The sequence below is a fragment of the Sylvia atricapilla genome, chromosome 6, assembly GCF_009819655.1.
Source record: "Sylvia atricapilla isolate bSylAtr1 chromosome 6, bSylAtr1.pri, whole genome shotgun sequence".
In the NCBI taxonomy this organism is placed as follows: domain Eukaryota; kingdom Metazoa; phylum Chordata; class Aves; order Passeriformes; family Sylviidae; genus Sylvia; species Sylvia atricapilla.
In genome coordinates, this window is record NC_089145.1 from 47,233,432 (window position 1) to 47,257,214 (window position 23,783).

At 39.8% G+C, this 23,783-nt stretch overlaps 2 protein-coding genes across 2 annotated transcripts in view; both read left to right on the forward strand.

Annotated features, from left to right (window-relative positions):
* The first annotated feature begins 2,148 nt into the window (after window positions 1-2,148).
* BDKRB2 (bradykinin receptor B2) lies at window positions 2,149-23,077 on the forward strand. The gene is made up of 2 exons (XM_066321823.1): window positions 2,149-2,235; window positions 20,166-23,077. The coding sequence occupies exon 2, from the start codon at window positions 20,168-20,170 to the stop codon at window positions 21,308-21,310; it is 1,143 nt and encodes a 380-aa protein (XP_066177920.1). The 5' UTR covers window positions 2,149-2,235; window positions 20,166-20,167; the 3' UTR covers window positions 21,311-23,077.
* Window positions 2,204-23,783, forward strand: part of BDKRB1 (bradykinin receptor B1) — a 29,237-nt gene continuing 7,657 nt past the window's right edge. The window contains 1 exon segment of the mRNA XM_066321824.1: window positions 2,204-2,235. The gene's annotated coding sequence lies outside the window, so the exon portion shown is untranslated.

A 23,783-nucleotide genomic window follows, 5' to 3' on the forward strand; every position in this document is an offset into this window, starting at 1 on the left:
TTGGTGACAGCCAGCACAAGAGGAAGGTCCTGCTGATCAAACCTGATTTCCTTTTACAACAGGTTAACCCACCTACTTGGTCTAGAAAAATCAGTAGATATAATCTTTTCAGACTTGAGCAAAATTTTTGCTACTGTCACAACATCCTTCTGAAAAAAATGTCCATCCTATAGCTGGTTAATCATGTTAAACATTGGGTGAGCAACTGGCCCCACAGGTCAGGTACAAAGGCATGTAGTTAATGGGATGACATCAGACTGGGGACCTGTCACTGTCGCCAGTGGGGTTCCACAGAACTCCATCCTCAACCCTGTGCTCTTCAACATCTTCATTAATGACTTGGACACAGGACAGGAAGGGATACTAAATTTGCCAACAACATTAAATGGGATGAGCTGTCAACTCCCTCAGGAGTAGACGCCCTGCAGAGAGACCTGGAGAAATTAGAGATGAAGAATCACTAATTATATGAAGTTCAACAAGGGAAAGTGCTGGATTGCCCCATCTGGGATGGGGCAACCCTAGTTGTATGTATAGACTAACAGCTCCTGCCTTGCAGAGCTTTGCCCTTCTGAAGCTTATGAGATGACTGCATACATTTATTTCACCATTCAGCAAGCCTCCATAGCAGACTGGCTGCTAGCATCACCAGCCTCAGCCTCCTGAAAAAGCTGTAGAGTACTCTTCCTGCTCTTCCAGAAGTTATCCACATTTCTCAGGTGCAGCTCAGCAGATCTGGCTACAGCTGGGTTTTATTACATCATTGCAGTTGAGCCAGAAGAGTTCATCCAATGAACACATAAAATTTGTCTTAAAATCAAAGTAGAATTTTGAGACATTGTATTTGAAAAATTATGTTAATGTTTAATATTAAATACACAACCAGCCAATCAATCTAGAGTCCTAAAATTTTCATTCAAGTGCATAAGGAGTTAAAAAAAGTACTGAAAAAAACACGTGGAATGAAGATCTTTAAAATTGTGAGTCTCAAGATTACATAACCAGACTGGAACTGGTGCAGGGAAATCAAGGACGGATCAGGGAGAGGTATTGCTGATAGTAGAGCATGACTCAACTAGTTCCAATAAAGACGGAAAATGTACCCAACATCCATTATAATAGTTTCCGAGAAAGAGAAAAGAAAGGAAAAGTACTGAAAAGCAAAGCAGCAATTCCTGTCAGAATATACTCCAAGTAAATGTACTGCACTAGAACTGTAAATGACAAACCAGTGGAGAGTGGGAGCCAGATTTGTCCACTGATAGGTACCACTGGTCACAATACAGACCAGTGTTTTTCCTGAATTGTTCACTTCCAGAATTAGAATTGTTTGGCAAACTAAGGGAGTGAACTGTTCCTTTCTCTGTTCAATTCTCCTTTGAATGAAGACATGTCCTTTGTGTGGAATTCTGCAACCATTGTTGCCATGTCAGATTTCAATTTAATTGCATAAATATTACAGGAAAACCTTCTATGCCTCTAATAAACAGTCTAAAATTAGTTCTTCATTAATTATCTGACATCCAGAATAAAAGTCAATTTATAAGTAAAAGGGTATGGTCTGGTGTTTGGCTATAATTCTGACTCATATAGAGACTTCCATAGCCTTGAAGAAATTTTGGTCCAATTAACTCTTTAAGTGGTATTTGGATTCTGTTCTTGTTCTCAGCAGACCGAGCAGTCTGAGAGGCAGAGCGGTGTCTTCCAGAATACAAACAGTAAATTTTTTCCCATGGAAAAAAGATATCTTAGACTGTAAATGAGATCTTTGATCTTTTCTCTTTTAAAGATCCAAGTCCTCCAGAAAGATGGCTTGTTTAGCCCTAACACCAGTAAAATAAAAGATGTGCTCATCATTACCCCAAATCAGGCTAAGAGCTGTGTGTTTGTGCGTGCATGCTCATGCACAGCTCTGGAAGCTGTTGTACAAACACAGGACTGTTTATACACATTGTGGGGAACATCAGTATCTTAGCTGTGTTTGTGTTGTTTGCCACCCATATTAAAATATCAGTGGTCTCATACTGGATACAATAGATAAACATTGTTTTTAAATTATAGTATGGGAGAAAATCCAGGAATATGATGTCATCAACAGAGCAATGAGTCTGCTGTGTTCAGGGAGGGGCAGTAAAACCAGAAGTTAGACTCATTCATACTAGAGAAGGAGCTGTTCCCAGAGACGTGTTGCACTTCAGTCATTTGTGTCTGCTCAGTGGTGAATTTTCAGTCAAGGTATGTTTCCTCACTTCTCTTTCATATGAAAAATTCTTACTATTTAAATTCAGTGTGGTTTATTGCTTTTTGTAAACCGCTCATTGAATTCTTAATATGTTTCTGGTTCAGTGACAAGAGAGCTGATATTGTTCCAGGAAAATGGAGGGGAAAAATAATTTTTGCTAATGTGATTTTGTAACTTGTTAGGTTTTGCAGAGCTATAATATTTACAGAAAAATGCTTTATTTCATAGTATCCAATGTATCAAAGCCACAGGGTACTTCACCTGCCACAGATACTGTCCCATGTACTGGAGGGTAAGGATTTCTCCTATCCAGAAGACACTTCATGTCTGTAATCACACCATGGGCACTGTTTCTTTCATCTCACAAAAATAATCAAAAAGTATAAGCAGGTAGCTTTGGTTTTGGCTAAGAAATTACCTACAAAATAGGAGGGAGAAAACAGAGTCAGGTTTTTTCTGTACATACCGATAATTTTTTCTCTGTTTATTATTTTGATTGTAAACTTTGTTGGGCAGGATGTGGAAGTGCATGTGTGTGTACACCTTACACTGCTAGTCTGTCTCATCTGCACTGATTGAATGGCAAAGGCTAAACCTTTGAAATTTTTATTCATACTACAAAGAGGAAGATTTTGGGCTAAATTTAAGCTACATGATTAGTTTCTTTTTAAAATCTGTATGCAATTAAAAATAGTCAGTAGGAGCTTAACTTTCAAGGTGCTGATGAAAGCAAAGGGTTTAGTAGTGGTATTGTAATTAGAATAACAAAAAACCCCAAAGGTTGAAATATATGCTATACTTTTAGCTATTCATTTTCCATTACTCAGTATCCCAAGCAGCCTTTTTGGTGTAATAGCAAATAGCCATAAAACCAAAAGTGTTCAAATAGTTAGCCATCAGAATTGTTGTTTTAATATTTTGCATGTAATCTTAGAGATGCCACTTCCTAAGATAGAGGTACGCTTTTATCTTAAACAGCTGTACACAGTTTCTTAGAAACTAGAGGACAGTTATCTAAGTACCAGACATCTCTATTTTCAGATATGAGTGTCTAAGATTGGAGTATCTGCATATTGAGTAATACCAGTCATATGACTTTTATCTGGTCTCTGATAATGTGCAATCATTAAGATATTAAAGAGAAGCATCTCAGCCCTCCGGGTTCATCTATAGACTTCCAAATGTGTTTGTCTTGTTTTCAGCGTGAATAGTGAAAGCACAAACAGAAGGGAGAAATACACCCAAGTCAATAAACACCTTGGAACAGCAGATCAGAGACACCTCCAGAAAATCTTTGTCAGGTTTTTCACTGGGCCCTGAGGACATGCGAGGACAAGACTAATTGGGTTACTCAGTGTTACCTGAACATTTTGTACCGACAATCTAACAAAAGAACCACCTTTCCTACTGAGTTAGAGCTTCCTGAAATAAGCATGCCATCCTTGCTCAGGAAAACAGCTTTAAAAAGTCTTGTAGGTATTTAGTATTTCAAGCGAGCGTTTTCTCAGGCAGAAAAGAAAAGAAATGTGGGTGAATTTGAGGACATTCATTATGAAGACTCTAAAATTTATTGTTTAAGAATGGCCAGTGTTTGATAATCTGGTTTTCATTAAAAGAAGGGTGTAAAAATCTCTTAGGCAATCAAATTCCACTGTTTTTAAAGTCACAGTAGGAAAGAAAAATCATATTACAAGTCTAGGAACACTTATCAGAGAGTAGAGCTTTGCTTTCAAAACAAATTCCCTCTCAGCAACCACATCAACTGCAGAAGTACCTCTGAACCTATTAGCAATGCTAATCAATATACAGTTTTAAAAAACACAGTGAAAAATACCATTTAGCTCAAAGGTCCACTTTTCTTTAAAGTTATTTGTAAGCCTTGTTCTCTTGTCACTCGTGTTTTTTTTTTAAACCTCCCACTCACGTACTCTATTCAGATGAGTTTCCGCCTACCTTATCAAAAGCCTTATCTTCCTTCCTTCTTGCATTTAGCATACTTCATACATGGAGATGGAACGTTATGCCTCTGCCTGGCTGATACACAGCTGTAAAGGACCAGGGTACATCAAAGTGGAGACAAAAGTTGTCCTTTGCCAGCCCTTTCTGGGCTTTGGGAATGTGTAGTTCCTAAGGAATCACGCCCTAGAGCAGTCTTTGGGCGCTGACTCACAAAGGGGTGGCAAGCACTTGGCTGAACCAGCTTCTCCCCTCGGTTGGGTGCCCTGAGCAGGGATGGAGGGAGGAGAGGACATCCCAGAGCTGTGCCAGCCCCGAGGCAGGCAGGCTCAGCCACAGGGGGAGAGCACAGGGCAGCGGAGCAGTGCTTTAATTTGGGACTCGCAGGTTGGCTTGGCACAGAGCGAGCTGTAACTGCTTGTGATCACCACAGTGGTGACACCTCGTTTACTCAAAAGTAAAGCTCATGAGCTCTAGCACTGAGGGGTGGTCATGGTTCAACACCCTACTTGGGAGTTAAATGTTGGAGAACAGGCACAAATGGGATACTGATCAGAGAAACACAAAGAGCAAAGTTGCCTGCTGAAAGCACTTATCTTCAGTCTGGTGACAGGCAAGTCCAAAGCATGCAGACGTTGTGGCAAAGCTTCACCAAAATGCTCCAGGGCTTTTGATAGTCCCTGAAAGGGTGGATTTGACTTACTTTTGTTGCTGTGCTATATTTAAGTCCCCTACATGTTAATTCCTCACCTTGATTCAGCAAGGTTGGGCTGGTTTGTGTGATCCCTGCAAACAAATCTGATCATCCAGGTTTGCAGATTCAGTAGCTTTACACACTAAGGCGTGCCAGAATGGTGATAGTATCGCAAAGACACAGTTTAGACTGGTTAATTTGCAGGGGATGGAGCTGTCAAAATACAGAAATCCATTTTTCCCATTCATTTTATCTGAGATTACAGTTAAATGACAAAAAAAAAAAAAAAAAAAAAAAAAAAAAAAAAAAACAAAGTGAGTGATCCATGGTAGAGGGCCAGGTCTTTTTAACATTAACAGGACTTATTGCATGCATGCCCAGAGGCAGAACTGGTCATAAGTGTTTTTCCTTCTGCAGTGTTCCTGTCTTGGCAGAAAGGAATAAAACCTTTGGGACCACACCTCGGTGTGGAGGTGGTCTGTCCCTTTGCCATGGTATTAAGATTTCCCGTCAGCTGTCTGACTGGCTGGAGGGCTGCTGCTCTGCAATGTCATGGGTTACAAGAGGACACACATGGAGCACAGTGATGTGATCATTTCCTGACATGAAGGATGAACTCCCTACAGGTAGAGGGCAGACCAATAAACTGGAAGTGTTTCATCAGGTACCTTGAGCATTTTTACAAAAGCAGCTGTTAAGCCTTCATAGTTCAAAGCTGAGACCTGACCCTTAAACAAGTAAGTAGGACAACAGAAATATTGCAGTAGGTTTAGCTAGGTTTTGGCTCAGATCTCTGCACCTCTCACTTCATTCTGCAGCAGTCTTTCCCTGTAATAAGTCATGTTCTGCACTCCATATTATATTTGGATTCTGCTTAGATTAGAAGCTCCTTGAGGCACAGGGATAGGCTGCACACTCAGGCTGCTGAGGCTTTTGCACACTGATTATCCCCAAAGCCTCTGGCCATCAGTGTAACACAGACAGTATTGGCAGCGTCTCCAGAGCTGTGCTCCTGGTCCTACCTGCTAGAAAACAGCAAAAAAGCTGGCCAAGAAAACAAGATAGAGGCACAGAAAAAAGAGATATATGTAACTACACAGGCTAGATCCTCAGCTGGACTGAATGCTTGCAGTGCCCTCCAAATTAGCATTAGCAATGACAAATTATAGAAGAAAAGGTCTTATGCGTATATCAGCAGAGATAAGCAACTTGCTCACTGGTAGCCTGCTTAACAAACATATCACTGACACATCCTCTTGTTCTGGCCTCGGTCTCCAGAGGGGAAGGTCTGTGAAAGGCTGATTTTCCTAGCTGTGAAATTAGGGGATGACAAAGAAATGTATGCCATACCTGTTCCTTTACCTGTCACAACAGATAAATCTGGCTCTGGGACACATGATATGCTCCAAGTCAAATTCTAGCCTTTGTAGCTGTACAGCTTCAGTTCAACACTGAATTCAACCAATGTATCTTACAATCAGCCGAGTGTCATCAGGTTGTTTATCATACGATCTCATCTCTGTCTGATACCTGAGCTCAAGGATGATTTTTTTCTTTATTTATTTCTTCAGATTAAGTCATCCAATACAAACCTACCTAACACTGTTTGTATTCTGGGGAGTCCTTCCACGTGCTCCTCACGCAGAATCCTGTTTTACCTGTACAAGACCAGCTCACAGATGGCTGTTCACCTTGGCATCACCTAGAAAAGTTTCCTGTGCCTAGTCCTACTAGTGCTGGGAGTGCACACAAGCCGCTCTCTCCCTGAGTGAACAGCAAAAGAGCAGGCAAAAGGTGTGAGGCACTGAAGGTAACCAGAAAGTGTCTGCTTTGTGGAAATTCTCTCTCCTCTCTCCCTTTACACACAGACATACATATATACACTAACAAACCCATATTTAGAATTATTAGAATCTTGTCAGGGAAGTAAAATACATGTTCCTTTTCATATCCATGCAGCCCTCTCCTACCCATTGCTAGGGGACGATCCTACATGCAACCTCCATAACTTTCCTCCCAGATTTTTTACATTGTGCAAAACAACCAGCAAATATTCCCATCAGACATTTCTGACATGTGCATCTATTAGGATCAAAACACCAGTTGTATTTTTTAATTTATTTTCCTTTACCTGGGCAAGGATCCTTTTTTCTTCTCTTAGCTAATGCCAAAATTTCCAAGTTGTGAGGAACTGGGACTATCCCCCATAGGCATAAATAAGCAAAAGCAGTGTTCTGCTTCCAAGCCTGCAATCTATGTAGAGATTTACAGTAAATAGCAAATTCAAATAAGACAAAGAGTTTGGAATAGCTATTTACCAGAGCAAGGGAACCAATTTAAAACTTAAGAGCTTTCTCCATCCCAGTTTTTTTTTTTCTTCTCCTCTGTGAGTTGCAATTTCATTTTCAAAATCACACTAGTGCAATCTGACTAAAGCAGTCATAATGAATCAGACATGAATGCAGTTCATGAATGGGCAGGGATATTGGCCACAGAAGTTTTAATTAATAATATAGACATTTTTTTAAAAAATAACATGTGGAGGCAGGTCACATAAGACAACTGTGTGCCTCATCTTCTGATTATCTTTCCTCTGAGAAACCTTTTTCTCTTTAGAGTTGACACTTTATAGCCCATAAATTCCAGTCAGCCAGGTCAGCAAAAGGGACATTTCCCAGAAGTAGAAGGAAATAGAAGTAACAAAGTGAAGTCAGTTTTGTGTAGGTGTTTCCTGCAATGCTTTGGGAACAGTCTTTTTTGGAAATGTAAGAAGACAGTGGTTCATTTTCTTTTACCATAGATGTAGTCTACAAATCAGTATTTAAATCATACTACAGGTCATAACTGTACAGTATGACACTTCCAGTCTTCTACTCTTTGCATTGTGTATTTCTACAGACAGGTTAAGTAGTTCCCACTGCACACTTGTCTCTGGTTTTAAAAGAAGGGTTTGATGGAATATATTAATAAAGTTTGCCGTAGAATAAATGTACTCTGGTCAAATAGCTTTAAAAAAACCAAAGAGAAGTTTGACTTTAAATACAAGAATCAAACAATTTAGGGTTTGGGACTATATTGAAGCTGGTTAAAATATGGATCCAAACTGTATAAACTACCTAAGTTTTCTAACATTTTAAATGGAAATGCCAGATAATAAATCTCCCCTAAGCCTGGCATATACCTGACTTAGGCAAGAATCCTTACTCATTGTTTGGTTTGGAACCTCTTACCCTCTTAAGAAATTAAACCTCTCTTTTTCCTTTCTTTCTTTCCTTCCATTTTAACGTTAACATTTCTCCTTTGTCTTTCCTTTCTTCCCAATAGCAGTGCTTCTCTTCTGTTTCCTTTAGCAGCCTAGTGTTCCCTTCCAGAACTCACATCCCCTCATTTCCCCTTCACTTGTTCCTGCCCTGACATCCTGCCATGAGCCTCTGCTGCCTGCTGCAGAAAACTGTCGTGCACAATTCTACACTGTGCTTTCCTTTCTACAGTGGTGGCAAAAGTGATGGTACACAAGGTCAACGGTGACATCAAAATATTTTTCAAAATTAACAAAGCTGGTAGGAAGGCAACATTTCTGTTTCAGAGAAAAATTCGTGAAGGGTCTTGACATTTTTAACAAAAGCAAGAATACAAACCATGGAACAAATGCACACACAGAGGGTAAATCTGCCTGGGAGTGGGGAGCACTGATAACGGATTTTGAAAGAGGCATCTTCCTTCTCAAGCAAGTGCCTAAGGGATAAACTTAGTGAAATGGGCTCTTGCAGTCTCTGCATTTTGTTAGGTTTTTGGAACTATTGCACTTTGCAAAGATATTAAACTCTTAGTTGGCCAGAGAGAACAAGAGTGGATCTGGGTCACCTGTTAAACTCTGAGTAGTCAGTACATCTTCTCCTTTGTTCAAAATAAGAAATGACATCTTTAAAATATTTTCTGTTATATTACCCAAATCTTTTGTGAAAAATCTTTCTTTTTAAAATCAGTTTCTCCACAAATTTTCTGTTTTGATAGTCATTTTAATAGGAAATGAAAATTCCCCTCCTCCAGCACTTTAAAAATATCTCCTATATAGATGAAGTAATACGTGAGTTTAAGGTACCAGAAAACATGATCCAGCAATTGTAGCAGAGCAGAGGGGCTCCCTCAACTCTGCTGGCCACTCTGCTTTGGATGCAGCCCAGAACACAATTGGCTTTCTGGGCTGAACATTGATGGGTCCTGTCCAGCTCTCACCCACCAGACCCCCAAGTCCTCCTTGACAGGGCTGTTCTCCATCCCAGCTTGTGTTGATATCAGGGGTTATCCCAGCCCAGGGGCAGCACCCTGCCCTTGGCTTGTTGAACCTCCTGAAGTTTGTGCAGGCTCACTTCTGCACATTTGTGCATGTCTCTTCTCTCTGGGTGGAATTTCTTCCCTCTGGATGACATTCCTTCCCTGCACTGTGTCAGTCACCTCCATCACACAACTTGGGTCATTGGCAAACTTGCTGAGGGTGCACATGATCCTGGTGCCTGTGTCAATGACAAACACATTAAACTTTAACTTTTTGTTAGCTTTGGGTACAATAGCTCTTTGAAGGAGCTGTGGCATCTACTAAGGAAATCTGTCTCTCTAGCTAAATTGTTTTCCTGTATTTATTTGTTGGGTCTGACATTCTGGAAAGAGCAGATAGAACATATTTTCTTTGTGAACACCAGTGCTCAGAACCTTTATTTGAAGAGTGAAAAACAAACTCTCTGTACCAGGCTCCAGCAGGGCTCTGTCATCTCCTGTTGCTAACAAAGGGATAACAGTAAATTAATACACAATTTAATTTCAGCATTGGCAAAGCATGAAAAGGCAAAATTAAAATTGCAATCCAAACACTAACTGCTGTAAATCAGCATTGTAAATTATACTACTACTTGGCTGGAGAAGTGTTCTGAACCTTCTAGATCTCTCAGTGCTGAAAGTCATATCCATGTCTGTACAGTTCAATCACCAAATCCCTGTCAGCATGTATTTGAACACTTAAGTTCTAATAGAGATAGGATGTATTCCCACTTAAGAACTGTTGTCATTAGAGTTCCCCTGGGTTTTCAGTAGAAAAATAGGCTCCATTGGATTATATCTAAATTTTTTTCTGCTGTTATTATCGAGATAATTGCAATACAGTTTGAAGTTCACTATAATGTGAATTACAGGCCATTTTTACCAAGTACATTTGGTTTTGAGCTTTTCTCCACAATATATAGAGTATGGTGATTTCTAACTATGCATGTGAAAACTGACCTCTTTCCCTTTGCAAATACTTAACGTACTGGCAAAGTGAGGAGCAGATACACGAAAATAATGTGAAATGACTGTCCCAGCTGCTCAAGAAACAACATACGAGGATGTGTTTGACCTATGCAGGACAAGGCAAAATGACTTTCTGAAGTTTATCATTTAAGAAATGAAGCACATTACAGATTAGGCTTGTCCTTGAGAAGGGAACTCACCATTGCTTGCACTGCCACACCCTGATTTTAGTTTTCAAAAGAATATGAAATTTAAAATAAACAAACAAACCCCTCGAATTCTTTAATAAAAGCAACCTGCCGTTTAGACACTGAGTATCATGTAACATTTGTATTGCCTTCCACTACACAAATCAGCAATGTTAGGGACCATCCTCTGTAATGATCCACAATAAAACCTATTCAGGAAGTTGAAATCTGAGGTTTTCGTTCAACGTAGCTGTTGTCAAAAGTTCTAAATTTAACTAGGACTACCTTCAGAAGCCCATGCAAACTGGAACAACCTGGATAAATATCATCTCTTCTGAGTTTCACCTGTTCAAAATTAAAGCTGTGTTTTCCTCTAAGCATTATATAGTTATAGTTAGATACTTTCTAACCTATTCTGTTGTCAGAGCCTGCAGTGCTGTTTGGGACTGTGCCATTACCCAGTGAAGCCATCCATATATTCCTGTGATGAAAGGCATTAAGAAAACACAAGGCGTTATTACCAATTAACAGGGATTATTACTGATTTACACAGATTCTGCCTGTGATGCCTTCTGTGCTAAGGACTCTGCTTTCACAGGGCCATCAGTATGTGGCTCAGCAATGGAAACTGCAGTAGTGACTGAAACATGTCCAGCTGCTGTCAGGGATGACTGTGTAGTTGCAAATGTGGTTTCTGACATAATGTGACAGGTTAAAAACATCTTTTATGCTTTTGCTAATTGCAGCAGAGTAAAATCACCAGTTACCTGTATGATAAGAAATGAGGAAAGCAGTAGCTGTCAAAGAAATCATTATTAGACTTTGTGACAACAGCCAGTCCGCAACACATACTGTGAGCTTCTTTTGGAGCTCTTTGCTGGTGGAGACACTTGGTCATTCATCAGAGGCCACACCTGTGAAAGACAGTGGTGAAAATGTGCAGGAAATGCTGTGTTATTGCAAATACATGACAACAATGTAAATATTATAATGACTGGAGGCACTCGAGCTGGCAAACCTCCTTTTTTCCTAAATGGCTGCCAAAATGTCCTCAAGGTGCTAGAAGTAAAGTGCTTTCAGGGCGCAGAGCCAGTTAATATGAAAGGCAAATCTCTTCATTAAATATTTAATGCTCAGAGGGGCCAATACTGACAGATACTACTAGGCCATTAGACCTTCACATTTTACATAGTCATGAGAACCTAATGCTGTTACCCAGGGAAAAGAGCAGTATTTCAATTACTAAGAGAAAGGTGTGGCTAAATTGAGCTCAAGAGGCCTGCTGGGAGTAATCCATCAAAGAGCATTTGATGCATTTAAAGCAAGTCAGCTTTAGAGGACATCCATGTGCACATCAGTGAAGGAACCTTTTGTGCACTGTTGAACAGCTCTTCTGTGCCTCCCCTACAGCAAGGCGAATAAAAGAGCATGACTAAATAATTTTCTTGGGGAACTGATATACTTCAGGACTAAGAGCTTTTTCCTCTTATCATTCCACCTCTGAGACTTTACTAATATCATCCACTTCTCTCTGCAGGATATTCCTGTTGTTCTCTGTAATGAAGATATCAAGCAATTTATGTCACTAGCATGGCTCATCAGAGCTCTCCTGTCTTCCATACTGAGATCAAGACTAACTAACTAAACACAACTAAAACTGTAACTAAACTAGATGAACCCTAAGTTTTGAGACTAACAATCGCTTGGCTTCTCCAGCCCATGTCCCAAAAGCTGCCATCAGCAAGGTGAAAATTCACCTTTTTCTTTTCCAGCTTATGTTGTTTGGGCCTAGTTCTTGCAATAGATTTGAGCTATTTTGAGCTATTGAGGGTTTCAGGAAAGGCTGATTTCTAAAGCAGGAAATTCTCACTTTAAGAAAGAAGTATAATCTAAGTGCACAAGCTACTCTTGATTACGATCACTAGCATTTCATTTCTTTATCAATGGATACCTTAGCTATTCACTGGGCTCAGGATATTGTCTGCCATTTGAAGGGCACATTGTACTGTTTGATACCATCAGACCTGCCATTTCACATGGTATCAGACTCCTGAAATGGATATTAATTTGGTCTCACAATGCCAGTGTGGGGTACATCAATTCCTTGTCTACAGCAGAGAATTCTGGTGGTGCCTGCAGAGCTCAGGGGAGTAGGTACAACCACCTTTGACACTTCCAACTTAGTAAATAGAATAGCATCAACTTAGTAAATTTACATGTCATATTATAAAACTCAGGAAGTTTATAGTCTCTTATGTCTTTGGAGTCAATTTGTGCAAGCTGTGATCACGCAGCTTTGTAGTCAGACACCGTGAGTGCAGAAGTGTTAAGGGACACACTAGATTTGTGCCCCAGGACAAGACAGGGTTTCCCAGCAGTCACTGACACCCAACAGGGAGCCCTGTGAGATTCCTGGGGCCAAGGCATGTTGCTTTCACTCCAAACACTGTTTTGGCTGCTGCTCTTACAGTACAAATCTGCAGTTTGGCTTGTGAGACAGTTCAACCAGGGGAGATATTATCAAGCTAGGCAATGAACCAGCTAGGAAAAGGAATAAATTATGTTCATATATATGTCATCTTCTCTGCAACAGATCCAATGTCAAGCATAAACTGCAAATCTTAAAAATGTAAGCAAACCACAATCTGATCGTAGCTACTCTTCACAGGAGGCCTTTCAGCTAACAACAGAAAAAACAAAACATCATTTTGAACCAAATATGAAAATCAAGTAAACAAAACCCAAAAGATCACAAGTCAGACATGGCTGCAGATCTTAAGCTCAGTGTTATGCTCTGAACTTTCTGAAAGCAAATGCTAACAAAAGTTTCAAGATAGCAGTGTGCAAAAGTAGACTGAACCAATACCACATACATGGAAAAACACAGAGGGCTGATAAGACTCAGTGTCAGAAGCATGATAAACACATGCATGGGCCTAACAGGGCTCACCCTATCTCTGAAAGAGCAGACATAGCCTCCTTTAGGGAAGAGTTACTCCTCTTGCTCTAACCTGAGCTCTAGGTGTGGGTTGAATCTTACTCCATGCATGGTTACCATGAAAATGTTCTCAAGGATGAATTCATGTGGATGACTGTTCTTCATTCCTGTAGTGCTTTTGCAGTCCACCTCCTACTCCTACTGCAACTCCTAGATTTCTCACTCTCCTGATACTAACCTAAGTTCTAGTTGTTTACTGAGCTCTGGACAATGAGTAATCATGGATAACCTTACCTGTTCTCACATGGGAAATGCCAAAAGAAACAAACCAAAATATCGTGCCAGCCTTGCAGAGTGAGCTTGTGGTCAGTTTTCTCCTGTTTGAATATTTTCCTTCTTAGTTGTCAAAACATTTTGTGCAAACACACTACAGTACACAAAGAAAAAGTGTAGATCCAGATGTGACTTGTGTTGCATAAGATTTATGTGCTTTGCTGTTACTGTCACAAAGTTATCATCTTGGTTCAGGGACACCAGGCCGTGGAGCAGAGTTGCATTAAGTCTAAGGGAGAAGGAGTTGGGCAGGTCCAAGTTCAAAATCCTGAAGAATTAAAAAGAAGAGCAGAAAGTATTTACAAGGAGAAGGAGAAGGAGTTGTGAGGTTGACATCGCAAACCTCAAAATTCATGATATTTCCAAAGATGGAAGATTCATATTAAGTATTTATTTATTTATACTAAGTATAAATAAAGTAATTAAGTATTCATACTAACTGGAAATAGCTTCATAAAGATAAATACTATCAATCAACATTATTCAATAAGCTCATGGCCGCCTGGTATACAGGCATGTGAATCACCCAACCCAGATTTTATTCCAAAATAAACAGTTCAGAGATTTGGAAATAGATCTTTCATCTGCCTAATGACTACAAAGAGAGGAACAAACTGACTTACACTGTTTGCTTAACACTTGGATTTAAGACCTTCATATTCTTCATTTTTTCATAGACATATAGAGTCTTGAGAAAGCTGGAGATGGAGGAAAAATAACTGTAAATCAGAACAGCCTAAACTTTCTAAGCTGTTTGAATAGCAGAAATTGAAGGATGTGAAAGGCAGTGATACCTGTTTTCAGAGCAGTTAGTTTTGGAATTAAACTTCTCTCTCTGCCGGTGAACTACAATTATAAAAGTGGCTGAGAACTACTTCGGGGTAGTTCTGCTGTATATATTAATCTATCACGTACAAAAGGGACAGGAAAAACTGCACACCATCAACATAATAGAAATCTTATGGAAAACTAAATGCTAAGCAACCTATTCAGGTCTACACTTAACTTAGGGAACGGTTGCTGTGAACACATCAGCATGCACATGTTTTGTATGTATCACATTTTCAGTTCTTGATGGACCTACAGTGGCAGACCTCCTTTATTTTACTGACAAACCCTCCCTGATATTAGAAGAGGGTTTATTGTTTATCTTCATATTTCATTCCTTCATCCAATTAGTTTCATAACAACTCTAGAGCAGTGTTTAATGGACTTGGCATTTCCTATTACTTATTTGCTTATACCCTTCCCTTTTTAATTTAATGATGCTTTGATGCAGACTTTCTCTGCAAAAGGAATGTCCTCACTCGGTGTATCACCAACAGCAATGTTTTCCTGGGATATTTTGTGGGGACTAAGATCTGTGAAAGATTTCCATACAAGAAGAGTTACATAGCTCCAAAGAACAACCCAGTGAGTTAACACATGCAACTAAACCTTTATGGCAAGAGTGCTCCATCTAGTCCTCGTGCTCACCACTGACTGGATGTGCCCATGTAGCCTCCAAACATCTCATCTGAGAAATTTTCACAGGAGATACTGAATGCACTCACTTCTGTAAAGTGATCTTAGTAAAATTACTGCTTACTTATTACAATAAGACGTGGCACTTATAAATATTACAATGGGAATGATAGGTGATGAGAGCTGCCCATGGCAGGGGGCTTAGAATTGGATGATCTATAAGGTCCCTCACAACCCAAGACATTCTATGATTCTATGATTTTGTCGTTGTTTTTGTTGGCCTTAATACAATTGGAATTTTCATTTATTAGCACAAGAAGTGCAAAAAAGGGTTGGAAGGTCTGTAGTCCAACCTCTTGCTCAAAGATGGGTCAGCTACAAAATCAAACTATGCTACTCTGGGCTTTTCCAGCTGGGTCTTTGACATTTCTGAGGATTACAAGACCACCTGTCTGATGGACACAAATGGGGCAGTTTAGGGGACATCACTACAGCCTCCTAACTACTTGCTGAGCCTATCAGGTTTACACTCTGAGCTCCTGAGGGCAGCAGTGGTATTCCATGGAATCAGCAGGATTTCCAGGCTTCCTTGCACAGACCACACTGCAGAAGACTCGCTTACCTACAGCAGCCCTTAAACTCTTGCTATTTCCCATTTCAGTTCACAGCAGATCCATCAGGCAAATACCCTTTCTCCTCTCATGGCTCTGGCAGCTCCTGTGTTACTTTTACTGTAGCTTTTGTGTAAGTGTGAAGAAGCAAGGCTGCCTGGCAAACCACCAGAGGACACTTGGCTGCCCAAGCTGTGCTCAGAGATGTTCAGGAGGACAAACTCACACAAAAAATACGAAGAATAAAAGCAGACTGGGCTCTGCAGAGAAACAGAGAGTGAGAGGAGAGGCTGGGGCAGCCCTTGATAGTTCTTTCTGCAGCTAACATATCTTCTAAAGTATTACCGTGTCAGAAGTCAGCCAGTGCCTCTCAGTTTGCAGCCTCTCATTCAAACCCATATTTTTGCTCCCAGCTTTTCCTCTCCTCTGTGCCAGTGACCCCCAGCTGCATGTGGAGCTGTATGTATGTATGGCAAGCCAGCTGTATGTATCTGAAAACACATTTGGCCACTGACAGCACTTAAAGCAAACCAGGTAATTGTAAAATTCTGCTGAGGATGCTACAGTCTGGGTGTCATATGTATCCTTCACACGGCCTTGTTAAGAAATCCCTGAAATAAATGGAAAATAAGGCTGCTTTCTAGGCAACTTTCATAATGCATGATCATCCACCAAAGAAATTCCTCCTTTAGATTAGTAGGGCCTTGAGTCCACTCTATCCTTTGTCCTTGCAAATTAGACTGTGTAGGAAAACATCAGGACTGTGTACCTATGCTTTTTAATATTCTCTCTTTTGCTCCAGCAAACAACATTATAGCAGTGAACATCATAACAGCATTTATCTGTTTTAAGCTCCACGTCTCGTCTCTGAGGACTAAATTACCAAGATTAATATTATGACAATCTCAGAATATACTAATTACAAATTTTGCACCTTGTTTCTGCAAAACGCAATCAGCAAAATCACAGCAGCTGTAAAATATATAGTACAAAGTCTCTCTTACTCCCACAGATTACTGCACGTAACATTGAAATAACCTGAACTCTTATTACACATTTCAGAATTTGTCCTTGTAGAAGACATGACTAAGACTATCATGAGACATTTAGTTACCCATTCTATGAAAATGTTTAGCATAGTAGAAAGAAAGATTAACTCCAGCAGCAATACTAATAGAGTTATGAGTTCAGTAATCAAGTCATGAATTCAGTAGCTGTAGGGCTTCATCCAGATCCAAAAGAAATGGTGAAAAACATTCACCTGAAGCAGTATATCCCATCTGGGGAGTGAGACTGTGCCAGAGTTTGCATTAACCCAGTAGCAGCATCAACTCAGATCTGACCTTTTTTCTCCTATGCTTCCATTCCTTAGCTCATAACTTTGATCCTTAGAGGACTTTTTGTTCCAATTTAACACATTCCCCTCCTTATCTTTCAAGAACTTTTGTAGGCCCCAGCATGTATTGCTGTAACATGGAGATTTCCCCTCCACATTCTAGGATTAATCACTCTGCTGGACTCCAGGCTTTGTCCTTGGCTTGCTGATTAACTCCTGCCTGTCTTCTGATGTGCTCCCTCCAGTGCCCTATGTGTGGGTCAGTCCTTGAACAGTAGGACATCTCACGAGTTTGGCAGGAGACACCAAGGTGCCCTGGTGACTGCCCAGCCCTCAGGGTTTCAGGCCATGGCACTGATGATTGCCGTGTTTTTGGAGTCTTTCTCCACCTGCCTGTAATGACAATCCAACAGTTGATTAACCCCTTCTTCCCAGTCCCTCTGCAAGGGTTCCTCGTTTGCAGCATTGCAGGATCTTGCCAACACCCAAAGTCTCCCCCCTGAGCAGCCCCAAATCCTTCCTGCCTTGGGGTGAGGGCAGTGTCTGCAAGAGGCACAGGGCTGGTTTGTCACCAAAGAGGCCATGGCTGCCCCCCACACAGGGCACTGGAACACCCTCCACCAAAACCTCGTCATTCGTTCCCAGTGCTATTAAAAAATACTCCAGAACAACGTGAGATAATTACTGACAGAGGGTTTTATGGACTGTCAAAGAGAAGGTAACTCACAACAGGATGTGAGCTTCATCAGGTGCAAGTTCAGCCCCTGCAGGGGTGCCTCAGAATCAGTAATGATAGATTACTTCAGCTGGGCAATATTTCAATCAAGACTGCCACATAAAAACTTATTGAAAATCCCCACTGAGATATTAGTCTTGTCTTGCATTTCTTCCACAGAAAGTATTTGTGGAGAATGTGTGAAAGGATCACATTTATTTTCACCAAAATATCACAAGAAAACCACTGCCTTCTCTAAGCTGTGGCTTTGTCAATCATAATTTATTCAGCAATCGCATACTTTAAATGAGTCTCCTGTGCAATATAGAATAGCATCAAGCACATAATTTTAACCCTAAACATTAGGGTTTGTAAATCGATAATTAGCACATTTTACCTTGTTCACTCCCCCATTTCTAGCAATGCATTATGGAATCTATGATCTAAGGACTAAGGAAGCAGGTTGCCAGAAGCCCCATGTTATGAACTTGTGACATCCTAACTAGTCTCTGCGCACTGTTCCTAGACCACAATAATATAACCAACTTATTTTAAAGTATTCTAGGTCTTTCCCTTCTAAAACCAAAATCTGAAAGAGATTAATTTCAGAGAAAATACAGACAAATCAATATGCAGTTTTGGAGCTGCTATTTGCTGTAAATTAAATTCTGTAAATTAATGTAATGAGGGAAAATCACAGAAAAAGCCAACATAGCTTTTATGACCACTCTCTGAATTACTAATGCACATGTTACTAAACATGTGCACACACCCAACCTCAAAGTGTAAAATAATGCACTTATAATTTTTTTTTCTTCTGCTTCACAGCCTACTATGAGCAGAAGAAACAGTTTCTGATTATTGCATCAGGCAACTTCTCATTCTCAGATGACCTCTTGTTGGCCATCCATTAGCATTTCATTTCCTATATGTTTTTACGATGAAAAGTGCCAGCATAGAAGAAAGGGAGACTTGAAACTGCTGTTTGCTATTTGTTAGTGGTAACTCTGACACATCCACACAAGCTGGGCTTTGAGATCTTTAAGTGTTAGAGTGTTTTATTAACACAAAGTACACAAAATATGACCATCATTTTTTATCAATTCTGCAACCAATAACCAAATTTCTGTGTGCATATTAAGTACTGTTACTTACTAGCCAACAATTCCAGCAACCAGAAAACAAGTGAGAACCCTCATCCTTTCAGAAATTGCAAGTGTGTCCTTTTTTACTGCCAAGTTACCAACTGAATAGGACAAATGTCTTAATTAAAAATATATTTGAAAAGCTTGCAATCAAGGGACAATATAAAAAGTTTTTATTATAAAGACCTGAAAAAAGAAGAACAGTATTTCCATCACTAAGTCCAGACATATATATATGTGTAAATCTGGGAAGTCAATCTCACATTTGAATAATATCTTGGCATTCATTATCCAGGAACACAACAACAAGAAAACAGTTAACATTTTATCAGTAGAGAATGATGCTGCACACTCGACCTCTGTTTGGTTCTAGTAACATTTAAGTACACATCTGACATTTCTGCCCATAAATAGCTCCCTGTATGATCCCAGGCTGTTCTGATCTGTAGAATGTTTACAGTATTCTGGTTTTCAGACTGTGCTCTTGCACCCAAGCTGGCTGTCTGCAGAGAGGTCCTGGCTTATAGGATGGCCACTGTCTCTACCAAATTGTCAAGCCACCCACAGTGCACCTCTTAAAATGGAAGTACAACTCATGAAAGTTGTACCATTTATCTCTTCTGTGACTTGGCTGCAGAGACTGTAACACAGACAATTTCAGTGAGAAGCAAGAAAGGCACACTGCTGGCAAACACTGATCTCTCAGTGTTCTCAATGCAAACCAGAGTGGCAAACTAAATGTCTGTTTATTGAGTCATAACATTTGAGAAAATATATGGTGTTCTTTGGGGAGGAAGTACCACAGAATTCCACTCAATTCTTGCTCTACAGAGGAGGGTGCAAAATGTTGCAGGAACTAGCAGCTTTATCATGAGCAATCTGAGACACAGGAGACTATGGCTAATGAATATCCTCAAAGAATTAACAAATTAACAAATACTTGCTGCAGCTCAGTTCTACTGAATAAAGGCTTCTAAATGTTCTCTTCGTTTAACCCATTCATATCAATATCTGTTGTTGCTACATGCCCTCTGTTTTACTTGCCTAAAATAGATCCAGGCAGTCCATAGCAATGCAGTAGGTAAAACATTCCACAGACACATCCAGTGTCTATGAGGAGCAACCCAGGGAACTGTAAGCCCATTCAAAAACTACACTTCTAGGACATTAGGGAAAGCAAAAGACAGCTTTTCTCATTGTGTCTTTTGCAGCAACGAGCTAGATGTAGCAATCTCATGTCACCTATTTTTCTCTTCACAGAAATGGTTTCCATCACAACTGAAAATGTTACGCAGCTGTACAACATGACCACCCAGGAGCTCACAGTCAGTCCAGGAAATTTCCACAATAATTCAGGAGTTCATCAGATAGAACCATATGAATGTGTTAGTGCAGATGTATGGAAATGGTTAGAGGATTTTCAGCCTGGATTTCTCTGGTTTATATTTGTTCTGGGATCAATAGAAAATTCCTTTGTCCTCACTGTTCTGTGTTTCCACAGGAGTAGCTGCACAGTGGCTGAAATTTACCTAGCAAACATGGCACTTGCTGACCTACTGTTGGTCTGTACTTTACCTTTTTGGGCCATTAATATTTCTAACAGTTTTAATTGGCCTTTTGGGCTGTTTCTTTGTAAAGCCATCAACATTATGAGTCACATGAACTTATATTCTAGCATTTATTTCCTGACACTAGTGAGCATTGACCGCTACCTGGCCTTGGTGAAAACCATGTCTCTTGGACGGATGAGACGAACCGTCTGCGCCAAATGGAATTGTTTTGTAATTTGGACATGTGCATTGCTCATGTGTTCACCTACAATAGTGTTTCGAAATTTGCATTATTTTGACGAGTACAACGTCACAGCCTGTGCCCTTCTTTACCCAGTCAGTTACTGGGAGCCTGTAAACAACAGCTTGTTGAATATTGTGGGGTTTGTGATCCCACTATGCGTAATTACCTATTGCAGTGTGCAAATCATCAAAGCCTTACGAAGCAGTGAGCTACGAAAAATGAAGGTGGTCCACACAGAGAGAAGAGCCACCGTGCTGGTCCTTGCTGTGCTGCTGCTGTTCATCATTTGCTGGCTTCCGTTCCAGATCACCACATTCATTGACACCATCCGTTACTTCTCACCCACTCTCAGATGCCTGGAGGACATCAATGACATACTGACCCAGATAGCCACATACTGTTCCTTTAGCAACAGCTGCCTGAACCCAGTCTTGTATGTGATTGTTGGGAAAAACTTCCAGAAGAAGGCTGTGGAATTCTACAAGAACTTGTTCACAAAAAGGTGCAGAAAATTACAGTCTGTGCAGATGGAAAACTCCCTGAACACTTTAAGAACTTCCATTTCAAGTGAATACCCAAGGAAAAAGTCTGTTTTGTCACTATCCCAATAGCATAATTTTAGGAAATCTTTAAAGGAAGAAAGCCTTCTAACATATCAGTCTCTTCTCATATCCATCTGCTACAGGTCCACAGGGAAAATGTGTGGTAGTGCTCATTGTGTGAGAGAAAACAAACGTTTGATGTGAGTGGAAATTCCATAAAGAGACCTGCTTCTACTGTTATTGGATGTTTTTTGTGATTGAATCCTATTTTTTAGCTTATTTACATTTTTACATGGCTGAATGATACTTGGTACATGTATCATTTGGAATGTTTTTCTATTGTATTGTGTACATACAATTCTCTGAACAGAGCCCCAATACAGAAGCTATTGTCAGGACTGTGCAGCTACATATGGTACCCATAATAGTGTGTTAGACAAGAATTTTTATCTGGGAGGTGCTTGTATTTGAGTAAGTTCTGTTAAGTGAATCCTGTAAGATTCATTTTTAGATGTGTCCATCTTTTGGACTTTTAATTTCTCCCTTCAGTCATCCAAAACTATCTGATTTTTTCATTGACAAGCAGTGCCTTTTTGCAATTACTCTGCTTCGTTACAGATTTATATGAGCAAGTATGTATGAAAAATAGCTGACAAAAGGGTAAAGCAGTAGTGGAAGGGAACCTGCCCCCACCTGCATGAAGTTAGCTGAGTTTTCTTTGCAGAAGATTCTTTACTCCTTCCACCTTGGAGTGAAAGCATTCACTCACTCCTTTTGAATGAGTGAATGCTATTTATATTCATGCTTACACTTCAGCTCAGAGACTCGTGTTTTTAGTATTCACAAAGCATAATTAATGTTAGCCAATGGATATACAAAAGCTCAGCACAACTTCACAAACAGAAGAAACTGACAATATGAAGGAGAGCATCACCTAACTACATTGAAAATAGAACTGAAGATAACAGGGGTCTTGAAATTCAGAGTACCCTAGAATGACCTTTTCAGATTCTAGTAATACCCACATTTTGTTTGTAGAGTTAATCTGTGAGATTTTAATGCAACATAGCTTTCTCCAATTAGACTGCATTTTTGAGTTAAATTGATTATACACAAAAACCTCATAGCGTACTGAATTGTCTGTATGCACTTTAACCTCTAGGAGCCTTGATCAGCACTGGGTAGAGGATGATCTAAGATATGCTGAAGCTAACAGTCTTGGTTCTTTTCAAAGCACTTAAGGCTGCAGCTTTTAAAGCAACCAAGGGAAATGGAGTAAAGTGACATGAGTAAACTCAAATGGCAGCTACATGGTCTTTATCCATCAGAGCTTGAATGGAGCAATAAAGTTTATTTAAGAAGGGAAATTTGTATTAAACCTTCAAATAACTAAACTGCAAAACACAAGTGTGCAGATGTGATTTAAAGACTATGGAATTTAGATAATTGCGTATGATTTATAGGCAATTTCCATGTTCTTTCTTTGATAATTCAGTATAATCCTATGTCATAAATACTTCTATTGCTCATCTTTTTGATTGTCTGAAGCAATGGGGACAACTATGATGAAACACTGCAAGGCTTTCTGTTATATCCAGGTATATCATACTCTTTCGTCCATGAGCATGCTGTTCATGCAACCCTTACACTAAAGGAGCTCCATACAGAGGTTATTGAGGCAATGGAAGTTATTTCTGTGTATTTGGTACTAAGAAGTAAAATATAAAAATGTTATTATGTTGATATCACATTAATTTAAATAATGTAAATATACAGGCACTTTTTTTTTGCTATGCAGTAAGCATGTACAAAAGAAAATAAAGTATTTTGAGAAATTATATTTCCTGGCATTTTCTTCTCTGGGCTGAATCCTTTTACTAAGGAATGATTTGTCAGAAGTTCAACTCTCAGAAGTTCCAGATGCTTATTTTGCTTCTCGTTGCAGCAAAGGAAAATGAGCTGGATCAACAGAATTTTACCTGCTTTGAGATTTTTCTTTTCAAGGCCCATTTCTAAGTGCCATTGACCACCCCTCGGTCCCTTTGGAAGTTTAAATCAGAATTAAGGCAATTAAGGGTACTGAAGTATTTTCAGTGGCTTTTCTCTGCCTGCTGATATTGAAAGGTCCTATGCAGACACCAGCAACAATGGAAAGCCCCTGCAGCAGCTTCTACACGTCACAGAACAGACAATGTCAGCATACAGACTGTTTAATTCACATTTTACTGACTCTAGTGTGATTAAACATTTGTGGTATTCACATGCACCATTTATACGTGCAACAAAAAACCCCAAGAAATAAAGGGTAACATTCAAGCTACATCTGACCTACTGACAGTTTCCAGTCACACTTGGCTTGGTTCTGTTCTTACAGAAACATACCAAAATATGAGAAGGATTTTTTAGTAAAATGAGGTCAGACTTTTGTCCTGAGAATTTCACAGCTGAACATGCCAAAGAGTAATCATATTTTTTATTCTTCTTTATCCTGCCCCCCTCTTACCTCTGCTCCCAACTTCTTTTTTACTGAGGCTGCCACAAC

Excerpts from the sequence above, each read along its gene's own strand:
- BDKRB2 (XM_066321823.1), top strand. The coding sequence starts at position 20,168 with ATGGTTTCCATCACAACTGAAAATGTTACGCAGCTGTACAACATGACC.